This window comes from Vigna umbellata, chromosome 10, assembly GCF_029865625.1.
Source record: "Vigna umbellata cultivar VRB3 chromosome 10, Vumbellata_1.0, whole genome shotgun sequence".
NCBI classification, from domain to species: domain Eukaryota; kingdom Viridiplantae; phylum Streptophyta; class Magnoliopsida; order Fabales; family Fabaceae; genus Vigna; species Vigna umbellata.
This window is the reverse complement of record NC_142174.1, coordinates 4,640,458-4,658,998: the sequence shown is the minus strand read 5'-3', so window position 1 is coordinate 4,658,998 and position 18,541 is coordinate 4,640,458. Positions and strand designations below refer to the sequence as shown.

The window sequence follows — 18,541 nt, the reverse complement described above, 5'->3', positions numbered from 1 at the left end:
CACCCAGGTAATAACATGGGTCTATGGCACCGGTTGAGGCTAGAACCGATGCCAAAACCCTTTATTTTTTTAAATCACATGCTCTTATATAGAATTTTTTTAAAAAAAAAAACCCAACTCGAACAAAAATTTCCAAAACCAGAACAATTAAAACCCTAATTACAAATATCAAATTGCAAGAAAATTTTGCAAGCACAGACCCTAGCCCCAAAAGGCACGAATCATATTAAATAATAAATAAAATCCCAAATCGGTACAAGGTTAGAAACCCTAAACTTCATGCCATCAATTTGTATAAAAGAAACAAAGGAAACCACCCAAAGCTCGAGTTAGACGCGACGTCCCTTCGCTGCCAAGACACCAGAACACGAACCCTCGCGGAGGCGCCACTGCTACCACATCGCGACAAAGAAAGATGCGCCTAAGCTGTCAAAGTCGCCTACATTCCAGCAAAAACGAACCAACACCGAGAAGCGAAAGGGAGGGAATGTGAAACATGAACTAGTGTTGGAGAAGAGGAAAAGGAGGTTCGCACCTCCCTCACTACGAGGCGAAACGAAACAAGAAGAAAAGAAAAAGATGAAGATTGGTGCTTCCCGCTTCTTGTGAAGTCATGACAAAGGAGTGAAGAAGAGAACAAAACATTGGTGGAGCGAACCCCAAGGGCGAGAGCAACGTCGCAATTTAAACCTAAAAAAAGGTCTTCTATCTAAAAATGTCTCTGTTCGCGAAATTTAAACCTAAACACATGTTATTGCCTCAGTTATTTTTTTAATCGAGGCAGTAAGCTTCTACTGCCTCGGTTCTATAAAGAATCACTGCCTAAAGTCTATAAAAAAAATTCAGTTATGTTATTACCTCGATTTTTTTTTACCCGAGGCAATAAGCATCTACCGCCTCGGTTTTACAAAGAACCGCTAAATCAATTATTTTATGCCTCGATTCTCTAAGCCAAGGCATATACATTTGTGATAATTACAAAAATGTCACCACGTCATTTTATGCTTCGGTTGTGATGAAACCGATGTCAACTGGGTGAGTTAAAATCCTTATTTTTTACTAGTGGTTGTCCCCTTCACGTTTATGACCAAATAGTCCAATGCTTAGGACCTTTTGCGATTCTCACCACATAACTCATTCTACTCTAGTTGAGTGTGAAAAGTTGTTAGAGTTCATGACCACAAACAATTTCTCTTTGAAATTCTTTCAACACTATCATAATACATGTCCACAACCATATAATCACTTTTAATCAAACACAATATTAGTCATAAACATATATAAAGTCTATTATAAATCTATCTTAAATAGTCAAAGATGAAAACATATCCAACATACAAAGTGACGCTCAAACGTAGCGCTTAACGCTAAACATTTTGCAAAAAGTTGTGCTCAACGATAACTATGGCGTTTAGTATCATTTTTCTCACAAAATGTTGTGCTTAACGACACTTTCTAGCGTTCAACATCTTGAAACTAAATTACTTCAAACTATAGTGCAAAGATGACACTCAACAGTTTTGTCGCTCAACGTCCTAGAGCTAAAAGGATCCTAGAACTGTAATATAAACTGGCGCTCAATGCCACTCTAATGTTGTATCAATTGACAACAATTGTATTCTGTGATTGTAAGTGAACTTTGACTTGATCAATTACTCAAGTTGGTACTCTTTCTTGATGCATTGGTTCAAAAAAATTTTAATCATGAAAACTCGTACCAATTTTTTCAATTGCTCAGATTCTAAATTCTCTCAGTCACACAAAATCAAGCACAAATAAGCAAAATTTCATGAATCAAACATTCAAACCATACAAGTGAAATAAATCATGCTCACAATGAATCCAATTCATCAAAATAACTAAAGTTCATTTCCAACATGAAGTTAATCACCAACATGCATTTATCAATTTAATAGTAATACTTCAAAAGAATCAAATACTAGCTTCCCTGACTTGGACAAAGTTGTTCAACAACTCAAAAAGATAAATGTCTCCTAACTCGCAAGGTACCCCCTTTCTACACCTAGAGGCAACATCAAAATGATATGACCATGCCAATAAGGACATTGTTCAACAGAGATTGAAGAAACACAACATAATGACACATGTGAGCAAGAACGCATGCAACCAAATGAAACAAAGAAGATGATGAAAAAGAGTTGAAAACTAACTTACCTCTAAAGAAGAAATTGATATGTTGATCTTAACAAACTTGCTGCAAGTAGAAATCCTACAATCTTCGATCTTCAAAAGAATGAATAGATTGTAAAATACCTTAGAGAGAAAGAAGAAAGCTCTTAGAGAAGATTTATAGAGAGTAAAGTGTTTTTAAGTAATGAAACTCTTTTATGAGTTCTCTAATTATATAAAAGTGTTTTATCATTAAAATAATCGAGTGTTAGTATCTTAAAACACTATCACTCCTAAAATACACTTTTCTATGTTCTCACATTCTCCCTGTTCAATATAGTAAAAACTATGTATGAGATTAATCTCCCTTGTGTTGAATATAGATAGAGGGTACTATATTTATACTAGAAGAAATATGTGTTAAACCTAAAATATAAATAAGGAATAATAACAAATTAACTAAAGATAAAATATAAAAATAAGATATCTAATAATCTAATATATTTAACACTCCCCCTCAAGCTATACATAAAAATAATATGTATCAAGCTTGTTACAAATATAATTAATTCTCTCCCTCGTTTCCCCCTCAAGCTATGCATACAAATAATATGTACCAAAGTTGTTACAAATATAATTAATTATCTCCCCCATAAAGACTTAGTCAAAATATCTGCTAACTAATCATTTGAATTAATGAACTCAGTCTTGATATCTCCCGATATAATATTCTCTCGAATGAAATGATAGTCAATCTCAATGTGTTTCATCCTCCCATAAGAAACATTATAAGAACTAATATGAAGAGCAACCTGATTTTCACATATAAGTTTCATTTGAGTGACATCTTCAAATTATAACTCTTTAAGTAATTGCTTAAGCCAAACAAGCTCATAAGTGACTAAGGTCATAGCTCTATATTATGCTTCTACACTATATCTTAACACTTCTCTTCTTGCTTTCTTAAGAGATCAAGTTACCACCGATGGAGACACAATATCCGGATGTAGACCTTTTATAAGTAGGAGATCCTACTCAATCAACATCTGAATAGCAAACCACTCTTGTATGGTTATTTGAACCATATAACAACCCTTTCTAGGAGATCCTTTAATGTACTTTAATATACAGATAACTGCATGCCAATGATCTTCACACTGTGAATTAAGAAATTGACTTACCACACTAATTGCAAAGGAAATGTCAAGATGGGTAACTATATTGCTCGAGGTTTGACATAAGCTCTCCCTGTTTTGATAGAAGTTTAGTATTATGATCGATGGCTGTGTCAACAAATTTTGAATTCATCAACCTAGTTTTCTCTAAAATATCCAATGCATACCTAAGAAATGGGACAACATATTTTGAATTCATCAACCTAGTTTCCACCTGTAACTAACAACAATTTTTTTAGACAGTAATGGGACAAGCTCCCAAGTTCCATTATTCTAAAGATCACTTAGTTCATCTAGCATGACTTGAAGAAAATAAGGATGGGTTAAGGCATCACTGATCGATTTTGGGATGGTGACAAAAGAAATAGACATAAGGCAAGTATAAAAAGGTGATGACAATCTATGATAACTTAAAGCAATATAATGTGAAAAAATATTAGGGTAGAACATATACCTTTTCGGAGGATAATTGGAAGTGTAAACTCGGTTGTCAAAGCCAGAGGAGACAAAGTAATTGAAACTTGAATTAAGTCACTTGGTGGTTGTTAAGAAACACCGGGTGGATATGGCACAATTGAAGGAGGACAAATAATAGGAATACTAACTATATTAGAGTAAGGCATATCAAAATAAGATTGATAGTTAAAATAAAAGGAAGACTCATTGAAAGTGACATCTGCAGAAACAAAATAATAGTTAAGAGAAGGAGAAAAACACTTGTATCCTTTTTGTGATCTATAAAAATAAAGTTATGTGATCGAAGAGATAATTTATCAAAACCAAGACTAAAGTTAGAAACAAAACAAATAGACCCAAAAACTTTTGGAGGTAAGGGATGAAAGGGTTCATGAGAAAATAAAATAGAATTAGGTATTTTATTATCTAAAATCAAAGAGAACATGTGATTAAATAGATAACATAAAGTAAGAATAACATCATCCCAAAAATATTGAGGAATGTTACCATGAATTTAAAGAGTGCAAGTTGTTTCAATAAGATGACTATTTTTGCGCTCAGTCACCCAATTTTTTTGTGGTGTATAAGCATATGAAGTTTGATGGAGAATATCATGAGAAGGCATAAAGTATTTGAAAAATTGGCAAAGATATTCACAGCTATTATCACTTCGCAAAGTTTGAATAGAAACATCAAACTGAGTTTTAATTTATTATAAAAGGTTAGGTTTGGAAGATATAAAATAAATTAGAACGATTTTTTCATTAAAAATAACCAATTACATATGGAATAATCATCAATAAAAGTAACAAAATATTGAAAACCTAAATTAGATTTAACACGACTAGGGTCCCCAAATGTTAGAATGAACTAAGACAAAAAGAGACAAATCACATTGTGAGACATTATGAGGAAATGAACTACAAATATGTTTTCCTAATTGACACGACTCATAGACCAAATTAGACAACTTAGATAAGCTAGAAACAAACTGATACAATTTGGCAAGACTAAGATGATCTAACTAAGCATGAAGAAGAGACGGAGACTCCATAACCATACCAACATGTGTAGAAGGGCAGAGAGGATAAAGACCATGAGACTCACATATGGTGTCAGTCACTTGTCTCTGGCTCCGACCCTATAAATAAACAAAATATTTGTTAAAAGAAATAACACAATCAAGAAAATAACTAAGATGACTAATGGATAATAAGTTACAAGGAGATCCAGAGACATAAATAACATTATAAATGGATAAAAAAGGAAAAAGATTAATTGTCCCAACCTTCTAGATCCATCTACAATGGTAATAAAAGGTAAAGGATCCGAAGAGGATAAAAAGGAAAACAAATGTTTGTTACTAGTAATGTGATCTATGACTCCTAAATCAAGAACCCAAGGGCCAAGAGAAGAAGATGGAGTCAGAACAAAAAAAGATGTACTTGTGCATGTTATAGATGCAATGGAACTATAAGGTTGTTGATTCTTATACCATTTGAGAAATTTGTTAAAAATAACAGAGTTGTTGGTACTATCCGATGAAGGAGGATCCCTAAGTGATTATGAGGGAGGAGCAATTTGAACAACAATAACAGAGCTAGGACAATGATCATGTAATGCATAACACTTGTCAATCTTGTGACCTAGTGATATGGAATAACCTACCTAGATGGAAAGGAAACTAAGAACTAAACAAGCACAAACATAAATGGAATTAAAAGGCAAAAAATGAAGAGAGAAAAGGAAAGGAAACTTTAAATTTGAAAAGTAACATCCAAAACAGGTTTTAGGTCCCGCATCTCTTAATTCTACATCATCCTAAAAGTATATAAGCTACCTAACTAACTTAAAGATCAAAACTAAAGTTATGCAAGAGATAACTTGCGTTACAAGCAACTAAGTGAAGAATTATCAAATCTTCTTTTTCTTTTAAATATAAACTATGTGAAATCCCACATTGCTTGCTCTTTAAAGGGAAGAATGATGTATAATCTTCTTAAAAAAGATAAAACAAAAATAAAGAAACAACGTATACTACTAAAGGCCAAAATATAAGCCATGAAACCTATTCTACTTTTTTGTATCTCTTCATGTTTTCTTTAGGTCTTGACCCATCTATGATCACATCGCCTAGCCCACCATAGTGGTTACACTTGTGATGTCCTTTTCTTGGCTTGCAAGAGTGATTCTGACCATCACCATGAGATGCCTATGTAGAGGAATCTTCAATCAAAACATGTTTATCATTGATGGGTTTACTAGGTACATGTAAAAGAGTGAAAGAAGTAGAAGTCAAAATGGGTACAACAGGTGAACTCAAAATCTGATAACAGAAATGAGAATATTTATTAGCAAGGCCATGTAATGCCAATATCATGAAGAACTTTTATCGTTGCTATATTTCTTAGGCATGAGTAGAGGCAAGGGGTAACAACTCATTAAATTCATGATAAAGAGCATAAGTTTTACCCATATATCTAACACTCTCCAATAACAAAAATATTTGAGCTTGAAAATTTGACTTACTTGATAACAAATATGGGTACGATGGCTTCATATCCTCCTAACTCCCAAGTAGAGTCACTTGTTTTCATATCCTAGACTATTTTAGTTGAACTGATGGACTTTCCTCTAAGCTGCTTTGTTTGACGATCCTCTAAGGAGACAAACTACACCTCCATTGAGAGATCCTCTCTTACTTGCATGTCTTTTACCTCCAATATATGATAATGATCAAACACATATTTCTTCAATTAAGGACGTCGAAAATAACGAATGAAGGTTTACTAATTAAAGAGACAAAACGATCTTATGAACTACTAGTCCAACTCTTCTCAAGATGACCAATGAACTTAAGAAAAAATTTTCTCAGATAAATAATCCTTCCTACACAAGTGCATTTCAAATTGTTACAAGTATTATTATTTCTTTTCTTAAGAATAAAAGAATCTTAGTATTTCTTTAAGAGTTTTCTTACTGAAGAAGAAAGAAGAAGCATAAAACAACACATGGACAAAATATTTTATTTATAAGTATTTAACTCATAAGGCGATTCAATTTGTTATGAAAAAAATCTCATTCAATAATATATGATAACATTAAGTACAAAGATAAAATTACTAACAAATTAGAAGTGAATTATACTTATATTAACAAAATATAGTGAATTATAATTAGATTAACAAATATAATACATGGAATTTAAACAACTATATGTAATCTAAAAAAAAAGAAGAGAAGAAGAAGAGAGTTTAGATATCAGAGTGATATAGAAACAAATTGACACAAACTCCATTTGATGTATCTTAGTAAAGCTTTCCTTTTTTTTTTCCCCGTTAATTCTTCCCCAAATCTAATACTAAAAATATTTGATAAATAAGAACTTCACTTTCTACTCTTAAAACTCTATTTATTTCCTCTAACCTATTACAAAAAAAGTTATTAATATGTTAAATATTCAACGTATAAAATCAATAATAAAATAATATTTTATACAATAATTTTTGAGTCATTTTTTAATGTGTAAAATGATGTATTATTTTCCCGAAAATGTACCAAATTTCCATTCCTCCATCATGAATCATATCCCATTGTTACAACTATGGTATAAATTATTCTTACTTGCACATATATTTATTTACTAATATATTTGATGTCAACTATACAAACATTTTCTTTATCATTTTCATTTTTTGCTAAATAATTAATAAAATCACCCATTCCTTTCCTTTGTTTTTTATTCTCTTTCTTTGGGACCCGAACATAAAAAAAGGTTTGATGACAGAAATTAGGTTTAAAGCACCTCTTTCCAAAATCTGTTTGTACTTATTTTTTATTCAGAAATTGACTCTTTCTTTGCCCTAGTTATGGACAATGGTCGTATATTCCACTCACACTCTGTAGTCATATTGGAGTCACTCATATGACTTTGTTTTTGTGGACAAAATAGAGAACCATCACTTAACATCGATAGGGCAAAAAAAAAAATAAATAAATAAAAAAAAAAGAAAAATAAATAAAATATCACTAAAACTTTTTTCCATATTCTTTTCCAAAATATGTCAGTCAAAATTTATATAATTGCAACATACTTGAAAATTTTAAATTATATAAGTGTATAATATGTGTTTTTCAAAGTGTATTGTGTTATACAAGTATAATTAAATTATATCAAATGAGATTAGTGTATGTTTTGACTTCAAACATGTTAAAATAGTATCATTTAAAAAAATAAAATGTTTATAATTTTTTAGTATACAAAAAATATATCCATTTGATTGATTTTATTTTCAAATATATTACCACATTTGAGGCTGTTCTCAGTTTATGGAGTGATGAACAAAGGAATAGATTTTTTGCATCAATATTTTATATGTAATGAATATATTTTTATGTTTAGATTTGGTTCTTGTATAATTACCTTTTTAAAAAGATACTTGTAATAGTTGAGATAGAATTAAAAAATATGTATCGTAATAAAATTTCAAATTAATAGACAGTTTATATCTAACTAATTAAAAATATAAAAACATTTATATTAAAAATTAATGAAAATTAACAAATACTACAAAACATATCCTATTAGTTACCTTTCGTCCCTTTCATAGAGACACCACTTATTGGTTGCAGTGTTATCTTCTTTAGAATCGGCGTGGTATTATTTTATTTTCTTTAATGTATTTTCTTTATAAATTTGTATACGAAACAAATATATTTTATTTTCTGTTTTTTAAATTGCTATCAATTTTTCTCTATTGTTTTAATTCTAGATTTCATGGTGTAGAATAAGAATTAAGAGATGCATGTATTATTTTGATTTTATGTCATAGTTTCCTAATATTTGATTAGGAAGGGAAAATCCATTTGAAAAGGAAAAAGAATCTGACAATAACTTTTTATGGAAAAAATACAAAACCAAAAGGGACCAAAATTAAATTATATATTTATTACTTTTTATTTACACAATGAATAAATAAGTAGTAGTTGTTGTATTATTTTAGAAGCAATGATCAGCACCTTGTTTTGGGACCACATCCATGACAAAACAACTGTCCACTAGAAAACGCACTTATCACTTATCAACAACAAACTCTGACCCTTCCTTACCTCAAAAGTCTCATAACCCTATCCGTTGCATAAACTATAAGATATTTTAATACAATGAACACATATAGTTGCTACTCAACTTTCTCAAATACTACACAATTTTATCTTTTAAATATTATAATAAAATTTAATCTCAAATCATACTTTAGAAAAATTCATTGTGAAATAATAAAAAGTCCTTAAATATTAAAGTTTTATCAATTTGAGTCATGGTCATTTTTTTTCTTAAATTAAAATTACCTCATAAGTTGAAAAAAATAATCAAATTGGCATTTTAACAAAAAGAAGAAGAAAAAGATATCTAAGATATTTTATCAGAAAAAGAAAAAGAAAAAGAAAAAAGAAACCTAAGATATTTTAGTTTACTTCTCTTCTGTTGTGAATTGAAGAATCCTATCTCAACCTGATATTACAGTACACACACAGACAATACATAACCAAACCAACTTTGTTTTAACACAGTGACACCAACCACTCTCTTTCTCTCTCTCGCTCTCTCACGCACAAACACAAATTCTCTCTAATCTTGTTGCTTCATTCATCAATTCAACTCCTTTCTTGTTTGTTTGATGGAAAACTGTCTCATCCACCACCACCATCACACACTCCTCACTCTACCATCATCGTCTCATAAACCCCACTTCAGATTCTTCACAAGGCCTGATTTTGGTGGCGGTGGTGGTGCTTTTTCTGTTTCTTCCTCGTGTTTGTTACACCACAGGCGTAGACCCTTCATCAGAGCAAGTGCTGGAGCCAGCCCATGTGAGTTTAGCAGCCTCAACTCTCCTCTGGAGCCTCGTTCCATGGTGGGGAAGTTCCTCAGTGGCGTCCTTCAAAACCACCCTCAGATGTTCCATGTTGCTGTTGGGGAAGAGCTCAAGCTCTTGGCTGAGGATCGTGATGCGGCACATGCTCGCATGGTGCTTGGTTCTGTCACTGATGAGGCCTTGCTGCACAGGTTGGTTGGCGGATTATGAGTTTTCTTTTTATACCCTTTATTTTTTTTTTTCTTTTTGAAGTTGTTTTGTTGTGATTTATGAGGTTTGAATTTCATGTAGCTTTTTGGGACGATTTTGGCGTGTTGAAATATTTGTCAAACTGTATTTAAGGATTCTATTCTATCATGAGTTTACTTGAAAATCTGATCTGTGCTAAGGTTTTAAATTGTGGTTGCGGCGGTTTCATCCTTGATTTTGTGAGAAAGTGCTGATAAAAGTGGCTGATGTGGGGCTCAAAAACCTTGACGCCATACTTGAGATATTGGGAGAAATTGTTGATAAATGTGGCCGATGTGGCGGAAACTGCAAAAATCCTTGTTTTGCCTCCATAATTGCTGTTCTGGACCACTCTTTACAACCTTAACATGTTACTTTATGATATGTGTGACTTCAATGCGGAAATTTTGGTGATTCAATGTGTAAACCTTGCATCTGGCGTTTTGTTAATAGATGTATGTATATGCGGAAGTGCGATAAACATATTGTGGTTTTCCTGATTTATTAGGGTGGGTTAATCTTTTTTTTTTTTTTTTATCGTAAAGGGAAAGAACTTTGAACTCAATTTTCTAGACTTGCAGAGGTCAGAGGTTTGTTTGTGTGTTTGTACAGTGAGTGTAAGGAGCGAGACCTTACCATGCTGTGTACCTTAACAAGCTTCATTTGGTTTTTTTGTGGTTTACAAGTTTTACTTTTGTAGATAAGATACTTTTTTTGGAGCGTAAGGGAAACTGTAACTGAAGGGGATATAAGATGTTTTAAGAAACAGAGAAAACAGGAAAGATTGGTTGGAAAAGAAAGAATCAGGAAGGAGCTTACTTGAGAAGCAAAATCTTAAAACATTCATAAATAGAATACTAAAGAAGCCTCCAAAAATGAAGACCTTATCCTGTTAAAATATTGCATGACCAAGTGATGCCCTTGAAGATGCTAGCATGACACTCCAAATCTCCGATCATATAGGTCTTAGCTTGTACTGCAGTTTCGTAACAAAGTTTTGGCTTGCAGATTTTACCTTTGTATCTGAGCATTTGAGCCAGTTCAAGATAACAAGAATGCATTTATTAGTCTTCAAGAACTACTAAAAATTGTTCTATGGGAAACTAAAAGGTTTATACATAAGTGTCTTGCTGCTACTGAGCTAGCATGGTAAATGATACTTACCAGGGAATGCTATGCTAGAGACAGAATCACTGGAATGGGTCTAATATGGATCAAGAGTTTATGTTTATAGGAAAATTCAGATAGCATTCACTGTTTTTATGATTCTAATAATTCCTAAAGCATTGGTAATCATTCAATCGTGAATAGCTTTTGGGTCCAGGGTAGAGTCAGAGGAACAATAATAAGAACTGTCATTTCAGGTAACCTAAGTTTGGCATAAAATGGTCTCTTCACGGGGTTCATAGAGAGGCCTGTATCAGGTCTTTTCTTTTGCAAGATAACACAGGAGATTGTCGGAAAAATACAATCACAATGTTTTGTAGCTGTCTTAACTCCGTAGCCATTATCAATTCAGGGACAAGTATAATAGTGTTATCTACTTTTATTGAATCAGAGATTGTGTTTTTGCAGCTTATATAGGACGTGGAAGGTACTGCAAATAGTTCAATGAACATGTGATTGTCTTCTTTTAACTTAGCATTTCTTCTCCTTCCACCAAATGAAGTATGTATTTTGCAAAACAAGCTTTTACGGAACCATGGAACATTTGTATTATAGAACTGTCACATTTTACGTGGGTTGTCAACAGGTTATTTTGGTTAACATTTTCTAAGCGCATGTAAACATATCGGAAGAGTTTGCCAACTATATATTGATATCTGCCATGCATGTTTACCTGCCATATTATTTTCTTATGTATTAATATAAAATATTAAAAACTTCAGAGATTATTCACTCTATTGGAAATTGGGCTGCATCCACCATTTGTTTGATATTGTGTTGGTAGCATAATTGGACATTTCCTTTCTCACTTTCTTTTATTGTCTTATGATTGTCTTCAAATCCCCGAATTGTGACCAGCATTCTGTTTGTCAATCTTATAATCCGAGCATAGTTTTGCGGCAAGGATTAATTTTAGGTCCATATCTCAACGCCTTGGCTCTGGACATTCTTAAACGGAACATCCAAGAATAGAGAGCCGTTGTGTCATTGCGTTAATTTTACAAATGATATAATGATAGTTGATGAATCAAGCAAAGTACTAAATTTGAACTTCATTCTAGAGTGGACAAGCTTTGGTATCAAGTTTCTTTTGATCAAGTAGGAGTAAGACAAAGCCTAAGGAATGTAAGATCAGTAAGATGTGGATTCATGATCGTTTGGAGAGGTGAAAACTATGGAGTGTATCATACCACAACTTGCACGGTTTGGTCATCATTCCTGGTCTAAAGCTAAACCAAACTTTCTCGGATCCTTCTTGATTGTTTTGCAGTCCCTAAAATTAGTGGCCATTTTCCTGGTACACGTAGGCTGACAAATCAATGGTTACATGATTTTAAGGTGGAGAATTTAAATCTTCTTCTCTGGATTGTACCTTAAAACTTAGAGCATGAACAATCACCATTTGTTGTTGTCTCTTCTTATATGTTGACAATAAAACTTCTCACTTCTTAATGGGAGCAGAGGATAGCTGACAACTTTTGGTTCCCTCTGAAACCTTCTAATACAATGTACTAGCTTTTGTGAGATTTGAGATACTTGAACTTTTGCTGACGGCCATTTCCTTTCACCACTTTGACCTGAATTGTCCTGTAATGTCTTTTACATTGTTTTAATTGGAGTTAAATATTGATGGTCTTTTCAGATATGAAGCAGTATCTGCATGATTAAATGAATCCAGGAATTGCCTGGCATCAAGTCATGCCCTGGAATGAAATAAACAGAACAGTTAAACCTAAGTCTTAAATTCCTCAGTAATTGCATAACAAACTTGTAGATATCCATTGAAAAGATGTTGACTTGAACCTTTTCTGAATGCCAGGAGGATTGCACAACTAAAAGAGAATCAATGTCAAGTTGCTGTAGAAGATGTTATGTACTTGCTGATTTTTTACAAGTTTTCTGAGATCAGGGTCCCTTTGGTACCAAAACTTTCTAGTTGCCTTTACAATGGCAGGCTAGAGATATTGCCTTCTAAGGACTGGGAACTAGAGTCTATTCATAGCTTGGAAGTTTTGGATATGATAAGGGAACACGTAACTACTGTAACTGGCTTGAAAGCAAAATCTAGTGTAACTGAGTGTTGGGCGACAACCAAAGTTAGACAATTCTTACTTGCCCGGGTTTATGTTGCCTCCATATTATATGGTTACTTTTTGAAGTCAGTTTCATTGAGGTACCACCTAGAACGAAATCTATCGTTGGCTGACCATGATATTCACCTTGGTCATAGGACTTCCCTTATGTGTTCTTACGGATTCAAAGAGGCCATCTTTGGCCACTTGAGTAACATGCCATCCTTAGGGCAAGGGTTAATCAGGCCAGAAGAGGAAGTTGAGGACTTAAAATGTTATGTTATGAGCTTTCATCCTGGATCATTGCAAAGATGTGCCAGATTGAGATCTAAGGAGGCTGTGAATTTGGTGGGTAGTTATAGTTGTGCACTCTTTAACAACAAGGATTCGGGTTCGTTTGAGAATGATGATGTTATTTTGACTTCATTTTCTAGCTTGAAGAGACTAGTATTGGAAGCTGTTGCTTTTGGATCTTTCCTGTGGGAGACAGAAGATTACATTGACAATGTCTATAAGCTTAAGGAAGACTAAATAGTGTAAGGGCACTAGTAGCCAAAAAAATTGAGTTGTGAAGCGAATTCTCCTTGTATATAGAGTGAGTTTTGGTTTTAGATTTTAAATGTTGGGGTTAAGTGTTGGAGTTATGTTTATATTGTATATATAGTACACCTTTACTCTATATAATGTAAAGCTCTAGTACTTGGACTTTCTAAGTTGATAGATATTTTGAACAGTACAAAGTTGTTTGGATCAATATCTTTTGAATATTTACCAGGTTTTTACATTATCACAGTAGAGAAAAGAATTTTGCAATTCCTCGTTTGCACAGAATTGGAATTAGTTTCCTTAAGTTCTTTTTGTATTATTCTTCAATCAAATTGGAATTTCATTCGATGCAAATGTTTATTATGCAGATTGCTGAGGTGAAACTTCAGTTTTGATTAGATAATGATACCAAAAACACTTCAGGAAATGAGTACCAGTTTTTTCAGGATGGAAACCAAAAATTTACATGAATGACACAGGTTGCATATAATACTGGCTAAGTTATGCATCTTCATGTTTAGAATTGTTTATGTTTGCATTCCTCTAATGTGTACCTCAAGAGATGAGTTACAGAAGCTTAAGAGTTCAACAATCCTTATATTGTCCTTAAAAATATATTGTGTCGACATCTTCCCTTTATCCTTTCCTTTTGCATGTCATGGTGAAACTTATCGTATTTCCATCACTTCAAATAATATGGACTTGTTTGATGAGAAGATGATTCAATTTTTTCTTTTACTTCTATTAATAATCACATATATTTCACTCTATTTTTACCATGGTTTTCCTTGTTTACAGATTTTTCTGTTAAAAAATTGATTGAGGACTAACTGAAGGTCTATTACAGTCTCAAACTCAAGGTCTAAACTGAACAGAATTAGTGAGTAAACACTGATTTTCACAGGAATTACATGTAAGGTGGAATTGCTTCAAAATCTTTACTATAGAGTGATTAATCAAAAGTTTAGTATGTATTTGATTTTTCATTGTTTTCCTTTTTAATTATTCCTTGCAAATATTCCAAGAAGATGTACTTAACAACTAATCCATGAACTTCTTGTTGGTAACATATTTTGTAACCAAATGGCCAAAGCAGTAGTGTATTTCTCATATTAATAGAATTGTAACTTCTACATTCTTGAAAATTTTCAAACAAAGTAAGTAATGTTATAGTGGGTCTTAATTCCATGGTTTCAATAGATATACTATTCACTCTTGTTTTATCATCTTTATTGTTTTATATGTTATGGGTGATAGATTTTTGAACCGCTGAAAAGATAACATATCTTCATTATGTATGAACACTAATGTTTAAATTTTGATGTGATTTCTAATATGTTAAAGTTATATAATATTACCTAAATTCAATCTTTTTTAATTCCTGCTCAAATGACAATTTTTATTTATGACGTGACATAATAGGCAAGCACCACACCATCTTAGGTGGACTGTATTTGTCTTCATCCAACTATTTCCATTGATTTTCTTTTTAAACTACGAAACAATATGTTGGACATGCCTTCAGTGAAGTAAAATTGTCTCCGTACAATACATAATCACTGAGACATGCATGTATCTTTTTGTATTTCAATCTCATTGGACATAGAATTTTTTTCGCCTTGTAATTACCGATAGGTAACACATTATTTTCTAGAAGCATATTCTTCAACAACTTCAACAATTTTGTGAAACTTTTATTAGTTCATCAATTCCTTGATTTTAAATTAAACAATTTCAAAATTGTCAACAGTCGTGTAAAGTTAGCACATTCTAGGTGTAACTCTTCCTCTGAATCATACATAAGAGAATCATATAAATGAGTTTTACCAATTTTTTTCACCAACATCACATATCATGCTCTCTAAATGACCACTCATCCATTTGTCTACATAATTTGTTCCTCATGCTGTTGTAGGCTTGTGTAATACTTCTTCATGTCAAGTCCAAACTGTATAAATCCTCATTATACCGAATATGAATATATGATCACACATTGTGCCTAAGTGCCGACGTATTTAATTAAGACAACGAACACAAGAAAAAAATGTCTCATTCATAAAGATTGCGTGTTCTTGAGCATATTGTAAGAACTCAAAATTCGTTGTTTCATAATTTTCACTGATGCAACATCCATTCATCCAACTTCGATCCATACTATGTCTGAAGAAAACTCCATCAATATCAAATTTTTAACTTTCACATGGTGAGACCCTACCCATGCAAATAAAATATTTTTTAATAATTTGTTATTTTACATTAGTCTCCGAAGTACATGAAATGAAAGTTATCACTCATAACCACAATCAAGTCTGCATCCTGAGAACAACAAAAAATGGTCTCAACCAAAATTTTATCAAACTTATGCATAAACTTCATTATATATGTTGTAATAAATTATTAAAAGAAGAATCAATTTGTTTGATAAGAAAATTCAAGATTTAACACAAATGATTAAAAGTTTAATTATTTGTGCGAAATGGTTCTCTCAATAGTTAACTAAAATTATAATAAATCTTAATATAAATAAAAATATACCAAATAATAATAAAAAATCTAATAAATTTAAAATTATATAAACATACAACATCCAATAAGACATCTAAAATTGTCAAAAAAAACAACATATAATAATAAATGTAAAATTACTTAAACAAACAATAATAAATCTAAATTTGATATTAAAAATACTCTAAATATTTAAATAAAACAAAACATGCCTTAAAAAACCTAAAAAAAGTTGTCTAAGATAAAAAAAGAAGGAAAGATTAACCTTATAATGAAATCAAAGCTCAAAACGAAGTTGGATGGAGGGAGTGATCCTTATCATCTTGTTAAGGTTTGCTTTTAACCCTTGAAAATGCAAAGTAATGAGCACGAAATTGGTAAAACAAAAGGAATTTCCATAAACAAAAGCAAAAAAGGTTGAAAGTGAGTGAAACAAGGAAAACTCACCTTAGAACTTCTTCGTCACCATTGTTGATGAATGCTAAGTAGCTTAAGAAGAAAGCATGAAGCAATAATGCAACAAAATAAGGTTTGTGCTGCTTCTTAAATTTTTTAAGAAACCTATGACATCAGACATACTAGAGGTTGACATCATTTAGGCCTTTGACGTCGAAAACTGTTTGGGGTTGACATCAATTAATGACGTATCTAAGGTAGGCCGATGTCATTTAGGCATTTGACATTAGAGGAACAAGGTGTCATCATCAATTTTATTCCAAAAATTCAAAAATGTCACCGATCATTTTAACATTGACATTTTGCTTGCGTGACGTCAAATGATTGACATGGAAAGTGTTCTTTTGTGTGTTAGTATATAGTTAGAGTATTTGTTGGGGAAGATAGTTTGAGTTATGTAAGGAAAATAAATTTTTATAGCAAAAACTTGATGAGTTTGCTACCATATTGTTTTCTTCCATCCATCACATTTACAGATGAAGGAATATTTTCAAATATTTTTTTGTATTATTGTATTGGTTACATTCCCATCTTAATCTACAATTAGTATTTTCAAGCCTTGTTTTGTTTTCACTCTAAAAACTACTACATAGAGTTGTCCATGTGTGAACACCGGTAGGGGAAGATAAAGTCTAACATTTGACAAAGTTTATCCTTGACTTTTGTTCATTCTTTGAAACTCGAAAGGAATGCTTGAATCAAAAGGAGTTTATATGCGAAAAAAAGATCGTAGAATTTTTGGTGGGTTGAGCTTAAGTTGTATATAGGTCAAGCTTATCTCTACGTTTGTCTTGCCAAAGTTGTCTCGTGCCAAGCTTACTGAAGTTGTCTTCTATCGAGCTTGTCAAGCTTGCTGAGACTGTCTCTTGCCAAGCTTGTTGATATTGTCTCATGCTAAGCTTGTGTCCATATTTCTCCCTTCGAACTTGTTGTTGTCTTCTGTCGAACTTATATGGATGTTTTCTTCTCAAGCTAGTATCTATTGCTAGCATTTGGGTTAAATTGAAAAACTTAATCGAGCAGGAACCAATATCTCATTTACATTGTTGGCCACATGTCCAAGTTATACTCTTCTTTAGTTAAGTTTTAACGTTTTAGTTATTTGTTTTTGGTTGACTTGTAGATTTTCTTTAGGTTCTAATTATATTATATATATATATATATATATATATATATATTTATATATATTATAGATTATTTAGTACACTAAATTAAAAAGTGAGAATTGGATTTTGTTTATCTTAAAAAGTAATTAAAAATATGTATAATATATTTTAACATAATTTAATGAATCCAAAATCTTTATATATATATATATATATATATATATATATATATATATATATATATATATATATATATATATATATGTGTGTGTGTGTGAAATAACAAAATTTTATACAATATCCTTTTATATTTTAAATTTTCAAAAATGTTTTTATACGTATTATTCTTCTTATTCTTATTAATATAAATTGTTCTATTATTTTACATTTTATAATTACTTTTTAAAATTTAATTAATTGTCTAGAATAAGAAAAGGATATTTTAACTAGTGAAAATATAATGTGTGTTATTTTTTACTATGTATAATGTATAATCCCAAAAATATAGCTTTAAACTATAGTTAAGAGTCCTTACATTCATAATAAAATAGAACAGTTTATAAGAAGAATAAAACTAATTTACAGCTATCATAGAATAACCATAAATTTACAACTTTACAGAAACCTATATTAACACAACTCATAAGATCAGACTCATCAGTCATACAAGCAACGTATTAAACTGAACGATCTTTTACTAATACAAAACCAGCACCAGATCGAACGGTCTTACCCTAGCAAGAACCATCTTCTCCTGCCATCGCTTGCTCCAGAAAAACTTCAGCTCCTTCTGCTCACACCCACAGGGTGATCATTGCAAGGAC

The 18,541-nt window shown here is 31.8% G+C and overlaps 1 protein-coding gene across 1 annotated transcript; it reads left to right on the top strand.

Moving 5' to 3' along the window:
* The first annotated feature begins 9,293 nt into the window (after window positions 1-9,293).
* On the top strand, window positions 9,294-13,891 carry LOC148191715 (UV-B-induced protein At3g17800, chloroplastic-like). Its single transcript, XM_088100314.1, has 2 exons — window positions 9,294-9,828; window positions 12,852-13,891. Exons 1-2 carry the CDS (start codon window positions 9,440-9,442, stop codon window positions 13,633-13,635), a joined length of 1,173 nt encoding a protein of 390 aa, XP_087956440.1. The 5' UTR covers window positions 9,294-9,439; the 3' UTR covers window positions 13,636-13,891.
* The last annotated feature ends 4,650 nt before the right edge of the window (window positions 13,892-18,541 follow it).